The sequence below is a fragment of the Triticum aestivum genome, chromosome 7D (genome assembly GCF_018294505.1).
Source record: "Triticum aestivum cultivar Chinese Spring chromosome 7D, IWGSC CS RefSeq v2.1, whole genome shotgun sequence".
Taxonomy (NCBI): Eukaryota; Viridiplantae; Streptophyta; class Magnoliopsida; order Poales; family Poaceae; genus Triticum; species Triticum aestivum.
Window position 1 is genome coordinate 396,380,423 of NC_057814.1, and position 23,051 is coordinate 396,403,473.

At 48.8% G+C, this 23,051-nt stretch overlaps 1 protein-coding gene and 1 pseudogene across 8 annotated transcripts; one reads left to right on the top strand and one right to left on the bottom strand.

The window, feature by feature from the left end:
- The first annotated feature begins 146 nt into the window (after positions 1 to 146).
- LOC123171122 (uncharacterized) lies at positions 147 to 2,561 on the top strand (annotated as a pseudogene).
- A 2,765-nt stretch (positions 2,562 to 5,326) lies between these two features.
- LOC123165730 (ATP-dependent DNA helicase PIF1) lies at positions 5,327 to 18,990 on the bottom strand. 8 transcript variants are annotated; one of them, XM_044583444.1, is made up of 5 exons: positions 18,604 to 18,990; positions 18,478 to 18,521; positions 12,725 to 12,873; positions 12,226 to 12,293; positions 8,181 to 10,871 (listed from the first exon to the last, which is right to left on the bottom strand). In XM_044583444.1, the coding sequence occupies exon 5, from the start codon at positions 9,858 to 9,860 to the stop codon at positions 8,691 to 8,693; it is 1,170 nt and encodes a 389-aa protein (XP_044439379.1). In that variant the 5' UTR covers positions 9,861 to 10,871; positions 12,226 to 12,293; positions 12,725 to 12,873; positions 18,478 to 18,521; positions 18,604 to 18,990; the 3' UTR covers positions 8,181 to 8,690. The 8 variants fall into 8 exon arrangements, 5 of the variants coding, with proteins under 5 accessions (XP_044439381.1, XP_044439379.1, XP_044439377.1 ...); XR_006483108.1 differs by lacking the exon at positions 8,181 to 10,871 and adding an exon at positions 10,935 to 11,957 and having other exon boundaries at positions 12,725 to 18,365; positions 18,604 to 18,985; XR_006483109.1 differs by lacking the exon at positions 8,181 to 10,871 and adding an exon at positions 10,935 to 12,041 and having other exon boundaries at positions 12,725 to 18,365; positions 18,604 to 18,985.
- Between the last annotated feature and the right edge of the window lie 4,061 nt (positions 18,991 to 23,051).

Sequence of the window (23,051 nt, forward strand, 5' to 3'; positions counted from 1 at the left end):
GTTCTACACCGGCTCCTCTCACGGCTCCCATCGGATGTGTTGATGCATATGACTCTATTGACCCGCGTCTTCCTTTGGCGCTTGGGGCTTGTCTGCATGTGCCCTCGTCTCCGTCACCGGCCTCTACGGATGATGTTGATTATGCCATGTCGCCTCCTCTGGCGGTTTCCACAGGTGGTGGTGGCCCTGGTGGCCGCTCCTCTCCCAGTGCTACTGCGTCATCTACTTCAGCTATGTACTTCACCGAGCAGGAGATTGTGGGACTTCGTGGTCTGCTCCCTGCCTCCGGCTCTTCATTGCCGGGTGCATCTACGTCGACCTCTTCAGTTGAGCTCCTGACTGAGCAGGAGATTACGCGCCTTCGGTGCTTGCTCGCTGCATGCTCTGGTTCTTCACCGACGGGTTCTGCTGGTTCTGATACTGACTCCTCTGGCATTGTGAGACCACCTTCAACACAGTCAGGTACATCTCCATGGATTCTTGATACTGGAGCATCTTTTCATATGACTCATGATTCATCCACCTTGTCTTCTATTCGTGCTCTTGATTCTCCTATTCATGTTCTTACTGCTGATGGTACCTCCCTCCCGGTTAATGGTCGAGGCATTCTTAGCACCTCATCTTTTCATGTTCCTGATGTTGCTCATGTTCCTCGACTTACCATGCAGCTCCTTTCTGGTGGTCAGATTGTTGACTCCGGTTGTCGGGTGATTCTAGACTTTGACTCTTGTTCTGTTCTGGACCGTCACACTGGTGCTCTCCTTGGTGCTGGCCCCCGACACCGTGACTCTCAGGGTCTCTGGGAGCTTGACTGGCTTCACCTTCCCTCCGCTGCCACCGCCGCCAGTCTTTCCCCCTCTGTTGCCTTGTCTACCAGCTCTTTTCAGCAGTGGCATCATCGCCTTGGTCACTTGTGTGGCTCTCGTCTCTCATCCTTAGTTCGACGTGGTCTTCTTGGATCTGTCTCCGGCGGTGTGTCTTTAGACTGTCAGGGTTGTCGGCTTGGTAAACAGGTCCAGTTACCTTATCCTCATAGTGACACTATGTCTCAGCGTCCTTTTGACCTGGTTCACTCCGATGTCTGGGGTCCAGCTCCCTTTGCCTCGAAAGGAGGTCATCGCTACTATATTATTTTTATAGATGATTTCTCTCGATACACCTGGATATATTTTATGTCTTCTCGTAGTGAGGTGTTATCTATCTATAAGCGTTTTGCTGCCATGGTTCACACTCAGTTCTCTACTCCTATTCGTGTTTTCCGTGCTGACTCTGCTGGAGAGTATATCTCCAAGATGTTGCGTGGAGTCCTTGCTGAGCAGGGTACTCTTGCCCAGTTCTCTTGTCCTGGTGCTCATGCTCAGAATGGCGTGTCTGAGCGCAAGCATCGTCACCTTCTTGAGACGGCTCGTGCGATGATGATCGCCGCCTCTCTTCCGCCTCATTTTTGGGCCGAGGCTATCTCCACTTCCGCCTATCTCATCAACCTTCAGCCGTCCGCTGCTTTGCAGGGTGGCGTTCCTTTTGAGCGTCTTTTTGATCGTTCTCCCGATTATTCGATGCTTCGCTTGTTTGGTTGTGTTTGCTATGTTCTTCTTGCCCCTCGCGAACGCACCAAACTGACCGCTCAGTCTGTTGAGTGTGTCTTCTTAGGCTACAGTGATGAGCATAAGGGCTATCGTTGTTGGGATCCTATCGGTCGTCGGATGCGTATCTCTCGAGACGTGACTTTTGATGAGTCTCGTCCTTTCTACCCACGCCCATCTTCCTCGATTTTTCAGTGGAGGATATCTCTTTTCTCACTTTTCCTGACTCACCTATCACCCCCGTCGCGCCTGTGCCTATTCGTTCCACTCCCTCTGCTTCTCCACCTCTAGTCGATTTGCAGCCACCATCTTCCCCGGTCTCCTCGCCTAGCATGTCACCGGATTCTACACCTTCATCTCCGGTGACTTCTTCGTCGCCACCCCCGATTCTACCTTGGCGATTCCTCCTTCTATTGTTCCATCTTTTCCTCAGCATTACACTCGTCGTTCACGACCTGTGGATGCCTCTTGGATGAGTCGTCCTCTTCCTCTCAGCCTACTTATGGCTTGCGTTCTCGTCCTCGTCCGCCTGTTGATCGCTTTGGATTTCCCACCGCTGGTGCTGTTGTTCTTGAGCCGACTTCTTACCGTCAGGCTGTTGTTCATCCTGAATGGCAGTTTGCGATGGCAGAGGAGATTGCTGCTCTTGAACGCACTGGTACCTGGGATCTTGTTTCTCTTCCTCCCGGAGTCCGTCCCATCACTTGTAAGTGGGTCTACAAGGTTAAGACTCGCTCCGATGGTTCTCTTGAGCGTCACAAAGCTCGTCTTGTGGCTCGTGGTTTTCAGCAGGAGCATGGTCGTGATTATGACGAGACTTTTGCTCCTGTGGCCCATATGACCACTGTTCGTACACTTCTTGCCGTTGCCTCTGCACGCCACTGGTCTATATCTCAGCTTGATGTTAAGAATGCCTTTCTTAATGGTGAGCTGCGTGAGGAGGTGTACATGCAGCCACCACCTGGGTATTCTGTTCCTGATGGCATGGTATGTCGTCTTCGTCGCTCTCTCTATGGCCTTAAGCAAGCCCCTCGCGCCTGGTTTGAGCGTTTTGCCTCTGTGGTCACTACTGCTGGTTTTTCAGCAAGTGCTCATGATCCAGCATTGTTTATTCACCTTTCTCCTCGTGGTCGGACTCTTCTTCTTCTCTATGTTGATGACATGATCATCACTGGGGATGACCCCGAGTATATTGCCTTTGTAAAGGCCCGTCTTAGTGAGCAGTTTCTTATGTCTGATCTTGGACCTCTTCGCTACTTTCTTGGGATTGAAGTCTCTTCTACCTCTGATGGCTTTTTTATATCCCAGGAAAAGTATATCCAGGATCTTCTTGCTCGTGCTGCTCTTACTGACGAGCGCATTGTTGAGACTCCTATGGAGCTCAATGTTCACCTCCGTGCTACTGATGGTGATCCTCTCCCTGACCCGACGCGTTATCGTCATCTCGTTGGCAGTCTTGTCTATCTAGCTGTCACTCGTCCGGACATCTCTTATCCGGTTCATATTCTGAGTCAGTTTGTTTCTGCTCCCACATCGGTTCACTATAGTCATCTCCTTCGTGTTCTCCGATATCTTCGGGGCACGATCTCTCACCGTCTATTCTTTCCTAGCTCCAGTTCTTTACAGCTTCAGGCCTATTCGGATGCTACGTGGGCTAGTGATCCTTCTGATCGCCGTTCACTTTCTGCTTACTGTGTTTTTCTTGGTGGTTCTCTCATTGCCTGGAAGACGAAGAAACAGATTGCAGTTTCCCGTTCGAGTGCTGAGGCTGAGTTGCGAGCCATGGCTCTTTTGACGGCAGAGGTGACTTGGTTACGGTGGTTACTTCAGGATTTTGGTGTTTCTGTCACTACACCGACTCTGCTCTTATCTAACAGTACAGGTGCTATTAGCATTGCGCGCGATCCTGTGAAGCATGAGCTCACCAAGCATATTGGTGTTGATGCTTTCTATGTGCGCGCTGCTGTGCAGGATCAGGTTATTGCTCTTCAGTATGTGCCTTCCGAGTTACAGTTGGCAGATTTCCTGACGAAGGCCCAGACTAGAGCACAACATGGCTTTTATCTCTCCAAACTCAGTGTTGTTCATCCACCATGAGTTTGAGGGGGGGTGTTAAGAGTTATAATATAAGTCATGTACCCCTTTGTATTTATCCCGTTGTATAAGGGGTTTCCTGCATATGTTCCCCACCTGTACATGTATATATATCGGCCTATGGCCTCATGGGAATACAAGTTGCTTATTCCTAACATCGCCAACTAACAAGCTCTTCCAAAAAAATAGCTATTTTTACTTGTTAGCATTGAAGTTTGGGTAGTACTTCTACAACTGGACCTAATTTACATCGTGGATAGTACTTCTACTGCTGATGGTACGGCACCAAATGCTGCAGGCAAAAAGATATTGTCCTAAACATGTTTTGTTTAACTTCATGAGCTCTTCACAAACTTCATTAGCTCAGATTATTGGGCTTTCATCTGCGTGTACCCAATCAATGGACTGGGAGCAACAGCAGAACATGGGCTGAAAGCTAGAGTAATGAAAAAATATATGTATGGCCAAAATCATGAGAGTATAGTGCAGACTGCAGACTCTTTTAAAACAGAGAACTAAATAATATATATTGATGCCTAGGAAAGCAATCCTACCAGAAGAACCAAAGGAAAAACTAAACTAAGCACCCAATCAATGGACTGGGAGTAACAACAGAACATGCGCTGAAAGCGAGTAATGAAAAAATATATAGAGAGGGCTACAGTTTATATGTCAAATACAAATAGGAGTAATTTATATTTTTCAGTGGCACTTTACACAAAAATTGGATGCCTACGATCTGTATATAATCCAACAAAGAAGTATAAAATGACGGCAGATAAATCATCAGCTCTCCATCCAGAAGCACAGCCTGAATTTTGCAATAATAGGGACAATTCAAAAGAAAACAAGAGAAAATAGAGTACTGACCCTTTACAGTAAGGCATGATAAGCAGATCATATATAGACACCACTGGAATAATGCAAAGATCACTGAAATGTAAGCAAGATTTCAGCATACACGGAAACAAATCTAAGCAGGGACGAAAACAAACCAATGGAGTTGATGGTGTAGCCCCTTCATACCAAGCGAATCAAATATAAACACCACATGTTATTGGTGCTCGCTTGCAGGTGATGACTGTACCAAACATTAAGTTGCAACTCATCGTTGAAGCCCTGGCCTGAACAACACAAAAAAAACCACCTATCAGGTAACATGCCTAGAGATAAGGCTAGACAAGAAAATAAAGCATTTGAGAGACACTAAATGAACAAGAGCAGCTACGGCAGAACATTGAATAGGAATTACATCCAACAATTTTCCTAAGAAAACGAGAACACTGCGGCCAAACTGAGAACTCTTGAATCCAACTTAAATCCTGCTAAACCGTTTCAACCACACATTCAAGATCACACCAATCTGATCAAAACGTACTATGATAAGACCAAACAGTCAAAAAGCAAACATGGACCATTGGTAGCGAGATTTTATACAGAGAAGCAAGGAAGGAAGATGAGCACAGAAGAGCCGGGATTAAACCTTCTAGATTGGTCGCTGTAGAGCCCTCATCTTCACCAGTAGGTCCTCACATCTGACATGTAAATGGGGATATATTTACAGCCTTGGACCAAAATCTCTCAAATATGACTACCACCAACTTGTACCTTGTTCAGTTCAATCTGTACAAAAGGCAAGATTAAGAAATAAGTGGAGACATGATTACTATCACTGTGAATCTCAGAAAGCTTGGAACATGCCATCTGCGGAAAACATGACAAGGACGATTAAAATGGCAAGGATAATGCACCGGGCAGCCAAACTGAAGACAAGAAAAAGTAGATAGAGGTAAAGACAATTTATACGCAAGAACATAGCTCTATACCTGGGAGGAAATGAGAACGTTACGCTCAATAAACAAGCGCAAGAGAAACAGAAGCGTATAGTGAGCCAACACTATGCACCCAAAAGTAACCGTTCAAAAGACATAGCTCAAAAGCCAGCAAACCAAAAAACATATAGTAAACTGGTGCTAACATTACTTATTTTCAAGAGGAGCACACAAACTGTCCAAAAGACATAGTTCAAAAGTCTGCAGCACAGAAAAGTATGTAGTAAACATAGGTAGGTAATTACAATAGGTGCTATTATTACTTATTTGCAAGAGATTCGAAAATCTCAGAGAACACGATATTTCTAGTCTCGGAACCGCAGGTACCATCTTCGTTCTCAATCAATATCTGGAGTGCTTTTTTAGAGGTCACACGCGACACCGCAACATAGAACTGGCCATGGGTGAAGACAGGAGTCTTCAGATACAGACCAACAGCTGCAAGAGTTTGTCCCTGGCTTTTGTTAACAGTCATGGCATATGAAATTCTAATAGGAAATTGCCGGCGGTGCAAAGTAAAAGGCCATTTAGGATCTCTAACAGTCAAGCATATCCTCGGTATATAAACTATATCTCCGATATTGGAACCAGCCATTACAACTGCCTCAATGAGTTTCTCAGCAAGTCTAGTAACAATAAGTCGTGTACCATTGCATAAACCAGCCGCCTGGCTTATGTTCCTAAGGAGCATGATTGGAACACCTTTTTTAAGAACCAATTTATGGTAAGGAAAGTTATTTACTTTGATGGTATTTAGAACTTCAGTAGGATAAAAAACATCTATGTTACGAGCTTCATCTGCTGAATTTCCCGTCGAGTCACAGCTTAAATATTCCCTCTCCTCGCCAGGCACCAAAGAAAGAACATGATCATTGATGTCCATAGCTAGATCATTTGTCGGTGTTAAAATAGCTCTTTCTTTCAAGTAGTTAGGATCAGAGTAGCGCTGCAAGAAATCTACATAAACAACATCAACAATAGCTGGAATTTTTGGGCCATCGGTATGCACCAAATGTTCGCTGGGAATGCTTATCCAGGTAGGGTCAGATTCCCCCTGCCGCGCCATGGCAGGGATGGTGCCATTACCAATGCTCAGAACCCACCGACCAAAGGCTCCCGCCTCAGCCTGCACATCAGGATCCTCAGTCTGGACAGCTAGCCGCATGTTAATAGTAAGGTGAAGAACCGTGACATGATGCCACAGAGGAGAATTTGTAACAGCAGCATTGACAACCTGAGATCGGGTTCCACCCTCAATAACAGGCAAAATCTGCCTAAGGTCACCCACCCAAGACAACTATCTTACCACCAAACGGAACATTGGCCAGCGACGGATCACGGTCAGATAAAACATCACGCAAGCTCCGATCTAGCGCCTCAAAACATTTCCTATGTGTCATCAAAGCTTCATCCCAAATAATAAGAGACGCTGACTCGATCAAAGACGATAACATAGTAGACCTCCGAATGTCACATAGCCTGTTCTCATCAAGGTCAATAGGAATTTTAAATCTAGAGTGCGCCGTTCTACCCTCCAGGGAGCAGCAGCGATGCAACACCTGAAGATGCAACAGTCAAAACAACCCTTTTGTATCCTCGAAGATAAGCAACAAGAGCATTCCAAAGAAAAGTTTTTCCAGTACCACCATGGCCCGAAACAAAAAATAAACCAGGTTTATCCTCCCTCACTCGATCAATTATAGATGTAAAAGCCTTTTTTTGGTCTACGTTAAGTTTTTTCTGCATAGCTTCAGCACTTTCAATGAGCGCTTCAAAATCTTGACAAAGTTCATCGCTAATCATATTGGCGTCCCGCGAGCTACCATCTTACACAGATTTTAGAGGCAAATTGTGATCCAAAATATTACAAACATTCCTAGAAAAAACAATAGACAACTCATCTAAAAGCAAGTTTTTTAGCTCATCATCAGGAACACAATATGAAGGATCATGACGATCACGACGCATCCTATACTGGATGTCTTCAGCTAGATCACTCCAATATTTTTCGAAAAAACCCTTTTCATCGATGACTCCACAGAAAAGAATTATGGTCACAAATAGCTGACGCAACTGGTTTCCCATACCCCATTTCAAAGCATCATCAAATGCACAGAACCACTCGTTATCATCACCAAGTAACCCCCTAGCAGCACATGCATCTTTGAATGTCCCATAGACAACGCCACTGTAACTCCTAACATCAGCATAAGACTTTGCGCCTTTTACAATCATTAGCAGCATTCTAAGATAATAAAGTTCACCAACAGAAGGATGCACATAGTAAATCCTACCAATTCTTTTGCCAAGTTTTCTTTTCATCCATACCTTACTCTGTGCATTCCAAGACCATTTTGTGGGAAAATCACAGTATGTTAAAGACCTGGCACTTTCGTATCTAGCATTAGCAACAAACCATTCTGTTAACATGGTCTTGTGCAGCAAAGAATTGTTAACAATAGCCTTAAGGTTGGCCCTTGCACGAAATCGCACAATATGTTTATTTGGTAAATGAACAGCAAGTCTTTCTACAGAAGGTTCTTTACTGTGTATGTCATACCCATAACACCTCCAAAATGAATCATGGGCACATACGTATCAACACGCTCTATACTCTTCAATTTCATCCACCCCATTATCATTTGGATCCTCAGAATTTTTTATCCTATTAAACAGAGTTTTTGACATGTCAGGGCCCTTGGTAACATACTTATACAGATATTTTAAGACATGTGTTTTGTTACACCACTCAACATTTAAATGAGCTTGATATTTCTTCAGCATTGCCATGTTATAAGGCACAACGTGCCTATTATCAAGCCTAATCTTGTTTTTCATGATAAAACGGCCATTATTTGGACGCCTGTAGACAGGAAAGCCTACTTCATCAATCGATGTTTCTTCCTGAAATGTTTTAGGGAATTTTTTCGAACACAGGCCATCTTTCATACAAGGACATTTAGGGTGATCCTCCCCACATGGCCCATGCATCATGAACTCAGCAACGAGGGCATATCCAAGAGGATCTGCCACGGGATCAGGAATTTGTGCACACACGAACGAATCAATCAAAGCAGGGCTAACCTCACCCCGCTTCTCTTTGTCTTGCCAAGTAAGTATATGCGCGTGCGGTAAGCCCCTTTTCTGAAATTCCACAGTGTGCAAAACTGGGAGAAGGTAGTCAAGTTAAACAAAAAAAAAATCTCCACAGAGAAAGTAAGCAACAGGTTGCATTACCTGTGACCACTTTGCCGTACGCCTTGCCAGATCTAATATCACGAAGGTACTCATTAAGTTTCATGTGGTACACCCTAACAGTAATATCAGCCCTATTGTGTGGTCTCTGGCCAGGTTCAACAGAAAGAGCTTCCGTTATCTCAGGCCACTTAGGATTACATGTGAAAGTAGTAAAAAGATCAGGACAACCATGCACACAGGCGATAACCACCGCATCCTGAAAATTTTCGATCATATAACGGCGTCCACCAGTAAAAGAAGAGGGCAATATTTTTTTTTTACCAACTGAACTTCCATCTATGCGGCCCACTCCAACCGCATCTACAAGCCCTTGTAAATTCTCAGCTCTCAGATCATCGTTGCATAGCAAAATAAAATGTAGCCTGGACTCATCTGTGCATACACGAGAATCTACAACTGCCTGATCAGACAACAGACCACAAGACAAACAAGGGTTATGCTGGCCTTCTTTATAGTGTGAACAAAAACAATAAAAATCCTGCATGGTCATTTTCTCTCTTTTGTTGGAACCTTCGTGATCTACCGCTATGTATTTCACACCAAGCTGAAATCCACGCTCACCGAACGGAAAGAGTAGAGGGTATTGTAAAGCCATATAAGCAGGATGTAAAGACGAAATTCGCTGCAAATGTGTTCCCCTACCATGTATTATTATATCACGGCTAGGAGTTTCCAATGTTAATTCACCAACAACTAAGCATGCAAGCTCATCCGTGGAAGGAAGATTAAACTGAGGGCCATCATCTTTGCCAGGAGCAACTATACGAATAGAAATTTCAGCAAATTCATTCTCAGCCAAGATCTCCTTAGCGATGCGGAATTTTTTTACAAGAGAATTGTGCTCATCAAGCATGAGCTTCAGACCATTAACAATATCCTTATCTAACCCACCCAGAATTCTATCTTCCTTGTTTAAAGCCTGAATTCGATTATCAATCTCATTTCCACCATGAAACACATACAGCTCTGCAAATTTTGGAGCATTCCCTTCCTGTGGCAAAAGAGATCCCATCCGATGACATATACCGCCGGAGATTTTAAAAATGTTTGGACCACCACCATTATTTACTGAACGATCTATTTTCGCCCCCATGGAAGTAAAAGCAAACAAACAGTTATATTGTCGTATTTTTTCAATGAATTCCTTGCTCTGTGGGGGTCCATCAAATTTTAGAAGGTCAACAAGAAATGGAGGCGGTTTTTTGAAAGGCTCAACAAAGACTTTCCCACCCTTGCAGCAGAGGTTGTAGACAACCCGCCTTTTGCTTACTGCAGATTCAGACTTCGCCCTCTCCTGATACCAGAAGCTCGACTTACAACGGGAACACTTATATGCTGGGCCTCCATAGAAAGACCTGCCTACATAACCAGCTATGGAACAAGTATGTCCTTAGATCAAATCATACGACAATAGACTCTGGTAAGACAGAGGCAGCGCAAACAAGATATCGCATGTATTACCTTTAAAAATAGCAACCTCCTCATCTGTGAAACCAACCTACAAAGGATCTAAGGGAGAAGTAAACGGTGCATCTGTACGAAATACAGCAATCCAAAAGCTCACACGGCGTCATAAACATAAGACAAGTCTAAGGAAGTAAAGAGTAAAGGAACTAAATAAGCACCTGGCACACGACCACCAAACCATCTATCGTGTATGAGCTTGCGTTTCTTTCGATTCGCAGCAGTAACCTCAGAGGTAAGAACAGGGAAGAAACCATCGTCTATAGTAATAACACAAAAACAAAGGCATTAATAAGGTAACATAAAAAGGGACTACCGAGAAGTGACAAGAAGGGTCATACATTTTCTCTTGGGAAGGCCTGAAGCAATATATCCAACAAACGCCGACGAGATAAGATTTTTACGGCGAGAGGGACGAGGAAGAGACACAAGAGGCACCCCAGCAGCCACCCTGCGGGGGCGACGGACAACAGGAGGGCTATCCGTAGGATTCTTACGACGAGAGGCACCAGGAAGAGGCACAAGAGCCACCCCAGCAGCGGCCCTGCGGCGGCGAGAAACAACAGGAGGGCTATCCATAGCGTATACGGTAGAACATAGGCGTGAGGGAGGTCATAGCAAAATCACTGGACTACAAATCCTACATCATAGCACAAACATCACTGGAATGTCAAGAAAGCACCCAAACAAACCAGAGAAATCTAAAGATGGACATGCCGGAGCATAAAACATTGACTAAAGCAAGGAACTACCATACTCAACGCAGCAGCACTAAAACCTTTTAAAATCCTGAAAGTAAGAAACAAATCTAAAAGAACAGCACCCAAATAAAAGGGATAAAATAATATGAAGAGGGCACTGGAAATGCTTTACCACCAACCACTTTCATCCCTGTACACGAAAGGGAAGAAATAACCAACGAAGGAAACCCGAACTAAAAAGGTATCAAAACACCCTCAAATGGATCCAACAAGAAGCTAAGCATCTAACAGCAAAACAAAAGAAATGGGACAAACCAAAACACTATAAAAACAAGGTTGAGATAGCAAGAGCCAAGGCCTATTCAGTCTGCTTTCCACAAGCCCAAAGAGAAACAAAACTAACAGCCCACCTACACTAACAGCCCACCTAAAATCCTGGCAGGAATCAAAGTGTGTTCACTTTGTCTGCTGCAAGCCCAAAAAGAAGCAAAGACAAGAGCCTACCGAAAACTTTTTTACACAGAGAAGCGATGCAGGGAGCAAGAGAATACTTGGTACAGAGAACAGCACACCCGACTACGCAATAATCTCACTATAAACCACATCTCGTTATACAAAGCTCTCAAACAGTAAGCAGTCTAGTTTCAGTACAAGAATCAATTACAGAATCTACACATTACGCATGGATGCCATAAGCTGAGAGCACAATAAATTCCAATCTAACGTTCCCCGCTCAACAGGAGGCGAGGTAAATAACCCTGGCCCTACAGAAACCTCTCTCTCCAATCTCCCGGCGTGCCGAGCAGCATACACAGCGACAAGAACAGCAGAACGCATGGATTCCCTATACGCCATCATGCATTCATAGTTGTAGTCTCGCACAACGAACCCATAGATTCGTTGCAAAAAATTGATGACCTGCACAGCAGCGTGATCGTAAGCGCCAACGCAGCCACGCCAGGCTGTGCTCCAAAAGAACTGCCTCCGTGACACCGCGCCGACGCCTTCCAAAGGAAGCTCAAGCTCTACCCCAGCCAAAACAGAACCGTCCTCAGTCACCTCACACAAGTAAAACAAGGCCGGCAAAGCACAACGAGCTGCAAGAGTCTCTAAAACAGGAACGACGAAGTAAACAACAGCACACATCCTGGAGAGCATCGCAACAAAATGATAAGAAAAAAAACACAACCACAACCCACGGAGATAATCCGCAGGAACAAAACAAGTGTAAGTAAACATAGACACATATCACACATATATGCAATACATATATTCTACAGGGAAGAAACAAACCTTGATAGGAGCACTAAGCACAGTACAGGGCAGGATCGAGCCAAGATGATATTCTGGACCTGGTAGACCTGTTTGCAGACAAGGCCAAAAGACAACCAAAAAGAATATCAGGTCAACAATCAGGTAAACGTCATACAAAATCTGCAAAGGAGATTTCTGAAGAAGAAAAGAACAACGTCTAAACCCATAAAGCAGTAGAAACAAACTAATACAGAAAGTAAGAACGTGTAAACCTAGAAAGTAATTACAAATATACAGAAAGAAATAACAATATCCAATGTAAAAAAGAGCACTACTTCCTTTCAAGGTGAATAAGGCACCCGATACTGTCATCAGTTTAGCAAAGACGACTTGCATGAAGGCTAATATTTTTCTGTTTACAAGAACCTACTTGAAAAAAGGCACACACAAAGATCTATAAAAAGAAGTCTGCTAACAGAAAGGAACACCAAAAGGTACCATAGAAGACCTAAAAGGCGTAAGAGCGCGAGAGACAAACCTCTGCTAAGAATGAGCAGCAGCAGCAGACGGTCGATGAACGGCGGAAGAAGGTGATGGATAAGTCTATGTACTAAGGTCTTTGTGGGGCTGCAGCACATGGTCCTTTGGCTGCAGCACATGGTCCTTGTGGCAGTTAGGATAGAATCCCTGACCATCAAGGACTGGCAGTTAGGATAGCATCTTAGACTAGCATCTTAGACTGGCATCTTAGCAGCATCTTAGACTAGCATCTTAGCATATGCTTGGCTGGCTAGCAGCCTATAAGTATGTATCCCCAACCCCTCAGGTTGGCATGGCATTTGTGTGAGAAATAAACCAACGAAAATTGTCCCAACTCTCCTAGTGTCATCCACAACTATGAAATGCTCAGGCTGAAAGGTCTAACAAGTGGTATCAGAGCCTGGTTATCTTGTACCCTGAGCATTTCCTGCTTACCTCCCTCACCGGGAGCTAAGCAGCCCAAGTCGGTAGCAGCAGCTGCTCCGTCTGCCTCTGGTTACCTCCCTCCCTCTGGACTGTCGAGCAGCAGCTCGGCAACAACAGCCTCCTCTTCACGCAACAGCCCCCCTGCAGCGAGCCATGTCTGCAGGTCGCTCTCAGCGCACGGCTACCTCGAGCATGCGGCGCCGGCAGGAGGCCGAGCGCGCCGTGGCAGAGGAGCGTGAGCGAGCGGCGGTAGCAGCAGCTGCTGCGGCGGCAAGGGTGTCGAGGCTGGCTGCAGCGGAGCTGGCAGCAGCCAGAGCGGAGGTAGAAGCAGCCAGGGCGGAGGTAGAAGCAGCCCGTGAGGCTACGGCGGATGCCAAGGCACTCCGCGGCGGCCCCGGCAACTCCAGCAGCTCCGCGCCTGCGGACGACGGCGCCGACGCAGATCGCGCCAAAGTGGCGCAGGAGCGGACGACGCAGTGGGCAGCCGAGCACGCCCGCGCTCCAGGTGGAGGCGCGCACCGCGACGGCGGCTGCAATGACCAGGACCGCGGCCTCTACGAGGTCCGGACTGTGGTCAGGGATGTTGGTCCCAGTGTTGGGTGGCCTACCCTCACTAAAACCAACTACGTCGAGTGGGCCGGGATCATGAAGGTCAGGCTCCAGGTGCGGCGCATGTGGGAGGCAGTCCAGGACAGCAACATCGACCACCTAGAGGATCGACGGGCGCTGGACGCCCTCATCGCCGCAGTCCCGCCCGAGATGCAGTTCTCGCTTTCCAACAAGCGGACTTCCAAGGAGGCTTGGGACGCCATCGCCGCAGCACGCATCGGCAGCGACCGTGCTCGCAAGTCCACCCTGCAGGCACTTCGTAAGGAGTGGGAGAACCTGGGCTTCAAGCCAGGTGAGGACGTTGATGACTTTGCTCTCCGTCTCAACACTCTGCTGCAGAAGATGGTGAAGTTTGGCGATGCCACCTACACCGAGGAGAGAGCTGTCGAGAAGCTTTTTCGGTGCATTCCCGAGAAGTACAAGCAGATGGCTCGCTCGATCGAGTCGTTGCTGGACCTCTCCACGATGACGATCGAGGAGGCGATAGGCCGTCTCAAGGTCGTCAACACCGACGAGCCACAGCCTCCCTTGGGGCCCATCACCACCGGTGGGAAGCTGCTCCTAACTCGGGAGCAGTGGGATCCCAGCCTTGGTGACAGGAAGAAGGGGGAGCCTTCTTCCACGACGGGCGGCCGCAAGCGTGGCAAGCAGCGCAAGGCGCGAAGAGGCCCCCCGGGCAAGGCACAAGGACGTGCCGAAGGTGACGCCGGCGGAGGCGCCAAGGACGGCGCCGCTGGCAAGCCCAAGCCGGCAGAGGATAACAGTTGTCACAACTGTGGCCGGCTTGGCCATTGGGCCAATGAGTGTCGACAACCACGACAAGGCCAGGCTCACGTCGCACAGGCGAAGGAGGAGGAGACGGCTTTGTTCATGGCGCACGCAAGCATGGAGCTATCTTCAGCGACACCAGTCGCAAAGGCTCCCCTCCACCTCGACGAGCCAAAAGCACATGCTCTTCTCGGCGATGGCTCCGGGAAGGACAAGACTGAGGGGTGGTGCCTCGATACTGGCGCCACCCACCACATGACCGGTCGAAGGGAGTTCTTCGCCGAGCTCGACTCCGACGCGCGAGGCTCCGTCAAGTTTGGGGATGCCTTCGCTGTGGAAATTAAGGGCGTCGGCTCCGTCATCTTCACCACCAAGACGGGAGAGCACCGGCTGCTCACCGGTGTCTACTACATCCCCACGCTAAGGAACTCCATCATCAGCTTGGGACAGCTGGATGAGAACGGCTCACGCGTGCTGATTGAGCATGGGGTCCTACGTATCTGGGATCGCCAGGGTCGCCTTCTCGCCAAGGTACCCAGAGGTGGAAATCGACTTTACGTCCTTGATGTGCAGGTGGCACAACCGGTCTGTCTCGCTGTCCGTCGGGACGACGAGGCGTGGCAATGGCATGAGCGCTTTGGGCACCTTCATTTTGAGGCCCTGAAGCGTCTAAGTGCCAAGGAGATGGTGCGAGGCCTGCCATGCCTCGACCATGTGGAGCAGTTCTGCGACATCTGCGTGATGACGAAGCAGAGACGACTCCCCTTTCCCCAACAGGCGAGTTTTCGGGCCAAGGAGAGGCTGGAGCTCGTGCACGGAGACCTTTGCGGCCCGGTGAGGGAGCTCGTGCACGGAGACCTGTGCGGCCCGGTGACGCCAGCCACACCAGGAGGTCGACGCTACTTCCTACTGCTCGTCGACGATCTCTCCCGTTACATGTGGGTGATGATCCTCGGCAGTAAGGGAGAGGCGGCAGACGCCATCAGGCGCGCGCAGGTTGGTGTGGAGGCGGAGAGCGGCCGCAAATTGCGCGTGTTGCGCACTGACAACGGCGGCGAATTCACGGCGGCTGAATTCGCGTCGTACTGCGCTGATGAGGGCATCCAGCGCCACTACTCCGCGCCGTACAGCCCGCAGCAAAACGGCGTCGTCGAGCGGCGCAACCAGACGGTTGTGGGGATGGCTCGGGCTCTCCTCAAGCAGAGAGGGATGCCGGCTGTCTTCTGGGGAGAGGCGGTGCTAACAGCCGTCTACATCCTCAACCGCTCGCCTACCAAGGCACTCGACGGCAGGACACCGTACGAGGCCTGGCATGGGCGGAAGCAGGCGGTCTCCCACTTGCGGGTCTTTGGCTGCCTTGCGTTCGCCAAGGAGCTCGGCCACATCGGCAAGCTCGACGACAGGAGCACTCCGGGAGTCTTCATCGGCTACGCGGAGGGCTCAAAGGCCTACCGCATCCTCGACCCAAAGACACAGCATGTGCGCATGGCGCGAGACGTCGTGTTCAACGAAGGGCGAGGGTGGCAATGGGACAAGGCGGTGGACGACGGCTCGACGCCGACGTATGACGAGCTCCTCTTCGCCGGGCACGCCTACCCCGCCCCCCAAAACCACATCGACTCCGGTGCCTGCTACGCCGACGGCACCACAACCGGCGAGGCCGCACACTCCAGCCCCGGCAGTCACCACCCCGGGCTCATCTTCATCAGCACCAGCTCACGCAGAGCACAACCCGACGAAGTTCGCTTCTCCGCTCACTCACGACGAGGAGCGGATCGACGCGTATGATGGCGGCGAACCGCTGCGGTATCGTACGATGGAAGATCTACTCGGCGACCAGCCGGTGCCGGGACTGGTGCCACGTGACCTGGAGGCGCAGCTACAACTCGCGTGTGAAGACGGCGAACCACAGTCTTTTGCAGAGGCCGAGAGAGACGCGGCATGGCGCGCCGCGATGCAGTTGGAGATGGATGCGGTCGAGCAAAACCACACCTGGGAGCTTGTTGACCTCCCTCGTGGTCACCGCGCAATCACCCTTAAGTGGGTGTTCAAGCTGAAGAGGGATGGAGTCGGCGCCATCATCAAGCACAAGGCTCGCTTGGTGGCCCGAGGCTTCTTGCAGCAGGAAGGAGTCGACTTCGACGACGCCTTCGCTCCCGTGGCACGGATGGAGTCCGTGCGACTTCTCCTCGCGCTGGCTGCCCAGGAGGGCTGGCATGTCCATCATATGGATGTCAAGTCGGCATTCCTCAACGGCGACTTGAAGGAGGAAGTCTACGTGCATCAGCCACCGGGATTTGCGATCCCTGGCCAGGAGGGCAAGGTACTCCGCCTGCGCAAGGCTCTCTATGGCCTACGGCAGGCACCTAGGGCGTGGAACGCCAAGCTGGACTCCACGCTAAAGAAGATGGGATTCGAGCAAAGCCCGCATGAGGCGGCCGTCTACCGACGGGGCAGTGGAGGAAACGCCCTGCTGGTGGGCGTCTATGTTGACGACTTGGTGATTACCGGCACCAAAGATGCAGAGGTGGCAACGTTCAAGGAAGACATGAAGGCCACCTTCCAGATGAGTGATCTGGGGCTCCTCTCCTTCTATCTTGGGATTGAGGTGCACCAGGATCACTCCGGGATCGCGCTTCGACAGTCCGCCTACGCCAAGCGCATCGTTGAGCTAGCTGGGCTCACCGACTGTCACCCAGCTCTCACTCCGATGGAGGAGAGGCTGAAACTGAGCCGTGACAGCAAGGCGGAGGAAGTGGATGCTACGCAGTACCGACGCCTTGTGGGGAGCCTTCGCTACCTCGCCCACACACGGCCGGACTTGGCATTCTCCGTCGGCTATGTCAGTCGGTTCATGGAGCGACTGACGACGGAGCACCAGCAGGCAGTGAAGAGGATCGTCCGCTACGTAGCAGGGACCCTCGACCACGGCCTCCACTACCCTAGGTGTCCGGGGGCGGCACACTTCGTCGGATACAGCGACAGCGACCACGCCGGCGACATCGACACCAGCAAGAGCACGAGCGGGATCCTCTTCTTCCTCGGCAAGTGTCTCGTGAGCTGGCAATCAGTCAAGCAGCAGGTGGTGGCCCTGTCCAGCTGTGAGGCTGAGTACATAGCGGCCTCCACCGCCTGCACTCAGGCGCTCTGGCTCGCTCGACTGCTTGGTGATCTCCTCGTCCGAGACACCAGAACGGTGCAGTTCCTGGTGGACAGCAAGTCCGCCCTGGCCCTGGCAAAGAACCCCGTTTTCCACGAACGGAGCAAGCACATCCGACTGAGGTACCATTTCATCCGCAGCTGTGTGGAAGAAGGGAGCATCGAGGCGAGCTACATCAACACCACGGACCAGCTCGCAGACCTGCTCACCAAGCCTCTTGGGAGGATCAAGTTCCTCGAACTCTGCTCCAGGATCGGGATGATTCAACCCTCCCACAAAACGACGTACAAGACTTAGGGGGAGAATGATGGATAAGTCTATGTACTAAGGTCTTTGTGGGTCTGCAGCATATGGTCCTTGTGGCAGTTAGGATAGAATCCCTGACCATCAAGGACCGGCAGTTAGGATAGCATCTTAGACTAGCATCTTAGACTAGCATCTTAGACTGGCATCTTAGCAGCATCTTAGACTAGCATCTTAACATATGCTTGGCTGGCTAGCAGCCTATAAGTATGTATCCCCAACCCCTCAGGTTGGCATGGCATTTGTGTGAGAAATAAACCAACGAAAATTGTCCCAACTCTCCTAGTGTCATCCATAGCTATGAAATGCTCAGGCTGAAAGGTCTAACAGAAGGACGCACAGTTGAGCACCAGCAGAACACGTTCAGTAAAACCTGAGAGCACCGGCGAGTTAGGAATTTCATCAAACATGTAAGCCGCAAGGCAAGAAATGCAAGCAGAGGAAACGAAAATACACCGGAAGAAAAAGCAAAGAGGGGCACCTACTCAAGAATCAATACCACGTCAAGAAAACAGAGGGCAACCTAGATCTGCAGGAAAGGAAAAAAGGAAGGTTTAGAACGGAGGAGATCGAACCGTGGACGAACCGAACAACAAGGTGGACGATCTAACCTCAGCCATACGCATGATCGACGGCGAAGGTCATCGTGAAAGCAAGCAGATCGGGGCGGAAGAAGGCGATGCGAGCAGAACGCGCGGGAACAGTGGGTCGAAACGGGGAAAGTGAAGGAACGAGATCCTCTAACGTAGCAGCAACTACTGCAGAGGGACGTCGATGCCTAGCGCCCGTCGATGCCTCATCCAATCGCACGAAGTTGGAACGTGGCAAAGCATGCCAGCAATGCCTAAAACCGTTCGGCCCATAAACGAAGCCCAATCGCGTATAAGGGAAAAAACCTTCAAACTCCGTCACTGTTCACTCGCCGTTGCCATTGCCAGCGCTCGACGCCACTATGAGACTGAGCTTCGCAGCGTCAGAGAGGGTGACTGTCGCTGCCATGTTCGCACCTCCGCCATGAAACCTAGCTGCTCAAACTAACAAGTTGAGGATGAACTTGAAGGCTGAAAGTTTGTACTAGAAGCTAAGAGTAACTCCAACCGGCCGACCCAAACGGACGGCGATTTGTTCATCTTTTGTCCGTTTTGGTCAGCCCGACGGACACTCATGTCCGCTTTCGTGTTTGGATTGGCGCATGCGCCCAACGCTGGTCTGACACATTTTTTAGGTGACTGGAAAAAAATTATAAATATTTTAAAAATAACAAAACATTAATTAAAAATTAATGTCGGCCTTTGATGCCGGCCACAAAGGCTGGCGAGAGTCCAAGTCCACATTTACATTAACTAAACATTAATTAAACTTAATAAAACTACGAGGCGGCGCGCTGCCTTAGGCATCCTCGTTGTCGTCGTCGGGGCCGGTGAGGTTGATTAGCATCGGCGCCGGGCCTGCTCAAGGGAACGCCGTCTTCCAGGCTGCGGCGACGTCGTCCGCTGCTGGGTGTGCTCCCACCGGCTAGGGTGCCCCGCCCCGGGCACGACGCTCCTACTCGCGTCGCGCTCGAGCTGCTCGAGGTACTCGCCCTCGCGGCGCTCCTCTGCCAACCTTAGCTGTCGCCACTGCTTGAGGTAGGCACACTCCTGCTCCTCGGTTACCCCCATCCAGACCGGTGGTGCGCTGACCCACTCGCCCACCACCACGGTCTAGGAGTAGCGCTGGATGGGGGTCGGCTCCGGCTCGGCCTTGGCGGGGAAAGCGGGGCCAGCAAAGGCGGCGGGGGCCTTGCCCTTGCCTTTACCGGAGAAGAACCTATTTTGCGGCGGCTGCGGTGGCTAGGGTTGTCTCCGACGGGGGAGTAGAGGGATGGCGAGATGGGGACGGGGGGCTTCTGAAAGTGGATGAGGACGACCCCCGCACCGCACGCTTGGATTGAAAAAGGCCGACCGCCGTCGCTGATGCCTAGGCGAGGTGGGTGGTCGTCATTTAGTTGACCGCGGTAGTTGGGCGGCCGCCAGGTCGGGACGCGCCAGACACCGAGAAGGTGCGCAACGCGCCCGCGCCGACGCATTTCTGCCGCAAATTTGAGCCGTAAATGGGTCTGCATGGACGCGAAGCGGACGTGTTTTGCAAATTGGTCGGCGCGTTGGGCCACTACTTTTGTCCGCACCGACCCAAACGAACGACGGCGGGCGAAATTGGTACCTGCGTTGGAGTTGCTTTAAGTTTCGGTCTTTCAGACCAAGAGGAGATGAACTGGTGTTGTAAATTACAAATTGAGCGTGAAAAACAGATTGAGATTTGAGATGGTGTTGTTTGTTATGATTCCAACCGGAACATATTACCATCCAAATTTATTCATGCACAGATAGTAGCAACTGGAAGCTTGTTCTCGACGGCGTGGTGCAGCCGACCATAGCTGTGTGCACTGTAGCCGGGCGTGTATTCGTTCGTGCTTATGGGACATGTTTTTTTTATTCTGAAGATGATTGGGCTGCTTATGGGCCGCGCAATCAACGCTGCTAATTCTAGTTTACAGTTCCTGCCGTTGGATGAATCATGAACGGGCGATACGCTGAGGACGTTCCTCTGCAGTAGTTTGCTGCTACGTTAGAGGATCTCGTTCCAAAGTGAACGGGAGAAAGACGAAAGAAGCCGGGCCGAGAGATAAGGAGGCTGGTGCCGACGTGCGAGGGGCAGATATTTTCACCGCACCGAATCGAAATCAAGGAGCCACTTGGAGCAGGGTAACTCGGTGCAGCGAACATACGGACCCACACGCACACGGCCCCAGTTGTCATCGACCAATCCAGCCAAAGAGGAAGTGAAAACGGCAGGAGGAGACATCCAACGGTCAGGGTGAATCCAAATTTACTATTTACCCACTGTTTCTACCACAATCAATGGCCAGGATAAGCTGCCTTAAGCGCCTCACTATGTGCCCTGGATGGCCAGGTAGCGTCCTATCATTTATAGGAGTAATTTCCCACTTCAACCAATGCTCCCAAAATTCAGTACTTTCAGATTCATTTATGATTTCTTTTTCCCAGTGTTTCATTCATCACGTAGGTCTTGTCATGTACAACAACTGGTTAGAAAATTGTCAGATCAGGCCATCAGTGGGTGGTAGTCAGCATGACACTACAAATATGATCTATTGCATTCTGACCAGAGATTACATATAAGTTAGCATGTCAACTCAAGTGGGCTGATTTATCAAACTGTGTGGTTCATTCATTCTTGTCCATGGTAAACAGAGAGAAAAGAGTTGCAAGTACACACCTATTAACTGCATTTCTATACTTTTCTGAATGAAATCTTGCAAGTAAATCACACAGCAACTGCATCAACTTCTCTGGAATATTCAATATTGACTGGTACATCCAATTTCTTGCAAATGATCAATATTATCATAGAACATTTTTTTAATCAATCTACCTAGATGTACCAACTATTTAGAGGTAGAGCGTTAAAGGAAACGATAACACTTGATCAACTTCTTGATTGATTACGTGACAGTTTGAACATGAGGTGAACCTGCTCTTCATTCCAGTGATGACAGGAAGGTAAAGAGGCCAAAGCAAAGACGAAATGATAGTGGAGAAGAAAGAAGGGAATCTACGCGCAACACCAACAGGCTATGTTTGTTTTGATGTACAAAACTGATAATGCTCCGTCGTAATGTATGTTGCATCGGCTATGTAGTGCATCAGGTTCTGAACATGTATTTGTGTCTTCTTCATACCAACATGATATGGGTTATTGTGTACCTTGCATATAAGCAGTGTCACTTCCCGTACATTTTTGCTCTGAATTACCTAAAAAATAGTAAAAGACCTTGTAGATACTGACTGGATGATAGGTGGACAGAGCCGAATCGCATAATATGAATCATGCGTGGTGATTGGAATGCACCTAACCGGCAAGGAGGCCCCCCGAGGGGCGCCCCAGCCTCTAGTATTCACCAACCAAGAATGGACTATCAAACACAAGGCGGGCCCACTTAACCTCGAAAACTACATGAAATATTTCTCAGATCATGAATAGCACATAACAGCCTGAATACAGCCCATGACATTTTCTGTGCTTTCTATACAGAAGGTATATTAAGTTACTAAAAATAGGCACCAATTAACCAATTGCTCAGATTAAACTTGATTGTGTTCACAAGAGAGATAAATCACCTTGCTCTTCTTCTCCACCAAACTCTTCAGCTATAATCTGCTCTTCTTTCTCAGATTGGGCACATTGTGTTCAGGAAAACAATCAATTAACAATTGAAAATCAGAGTGCTTGACTTAAAGTCTAAACAAGACCAGATGGGGCAGTCAAAGAGAGACGAGTACCTGATAGAGAATTAAATATTTTGATCACATGTCAGTCCATGATCAAGCTCGCCACAAAGCACCCAGCTTAGTTGATGGCCTCACGAGCTCCCCTGCCAATAACTGGAGAAACATTTCCACAAATACCTGCAAGTTCAAATGCTGTCTGAATCATAGGTGTGAAAACATGATCAGTTGGGGCACCATCACAAGGTTTTAACCGAGTGTATCATGATTGTCCAATTCTGCAGAAAATAGGATCAATAGTCACAAGAATCCAATGATACCTCACTCATAATTAAAAGAGGAGGCCAGAGAAATATTGCAAAATAAGAGAGCACCTTACAGATTTAGCATATGTCTAGGTTTCTCAAATACTGCATAATACTTGCCATTCAAACAATTTATATACCCAAATGACACAGAAGCAAAAACATTATAACATGCTACCTGCATGGGATCTACCATCACTATTTTTTCTAAATAATAAAGTTAGTACATGCTCAGATCATCAATTCTAGCTAACAGCTAACCACATCAAGCATATTTATTGCAATCTGTGAAACTCAAACTGAATAAGTAACACAAAATTAGGGCTGAACCTTATCAAATCAAATTATAAAATCTTGAGCAGGCTCTTCGGAGGCTAGTCAAGATGCACATGGGAGAAAATCTATAATGTAAAAATCGATGCTTTAGCACCAATAGAGTTCAGCTTCATCCATGAAACTGTAGAA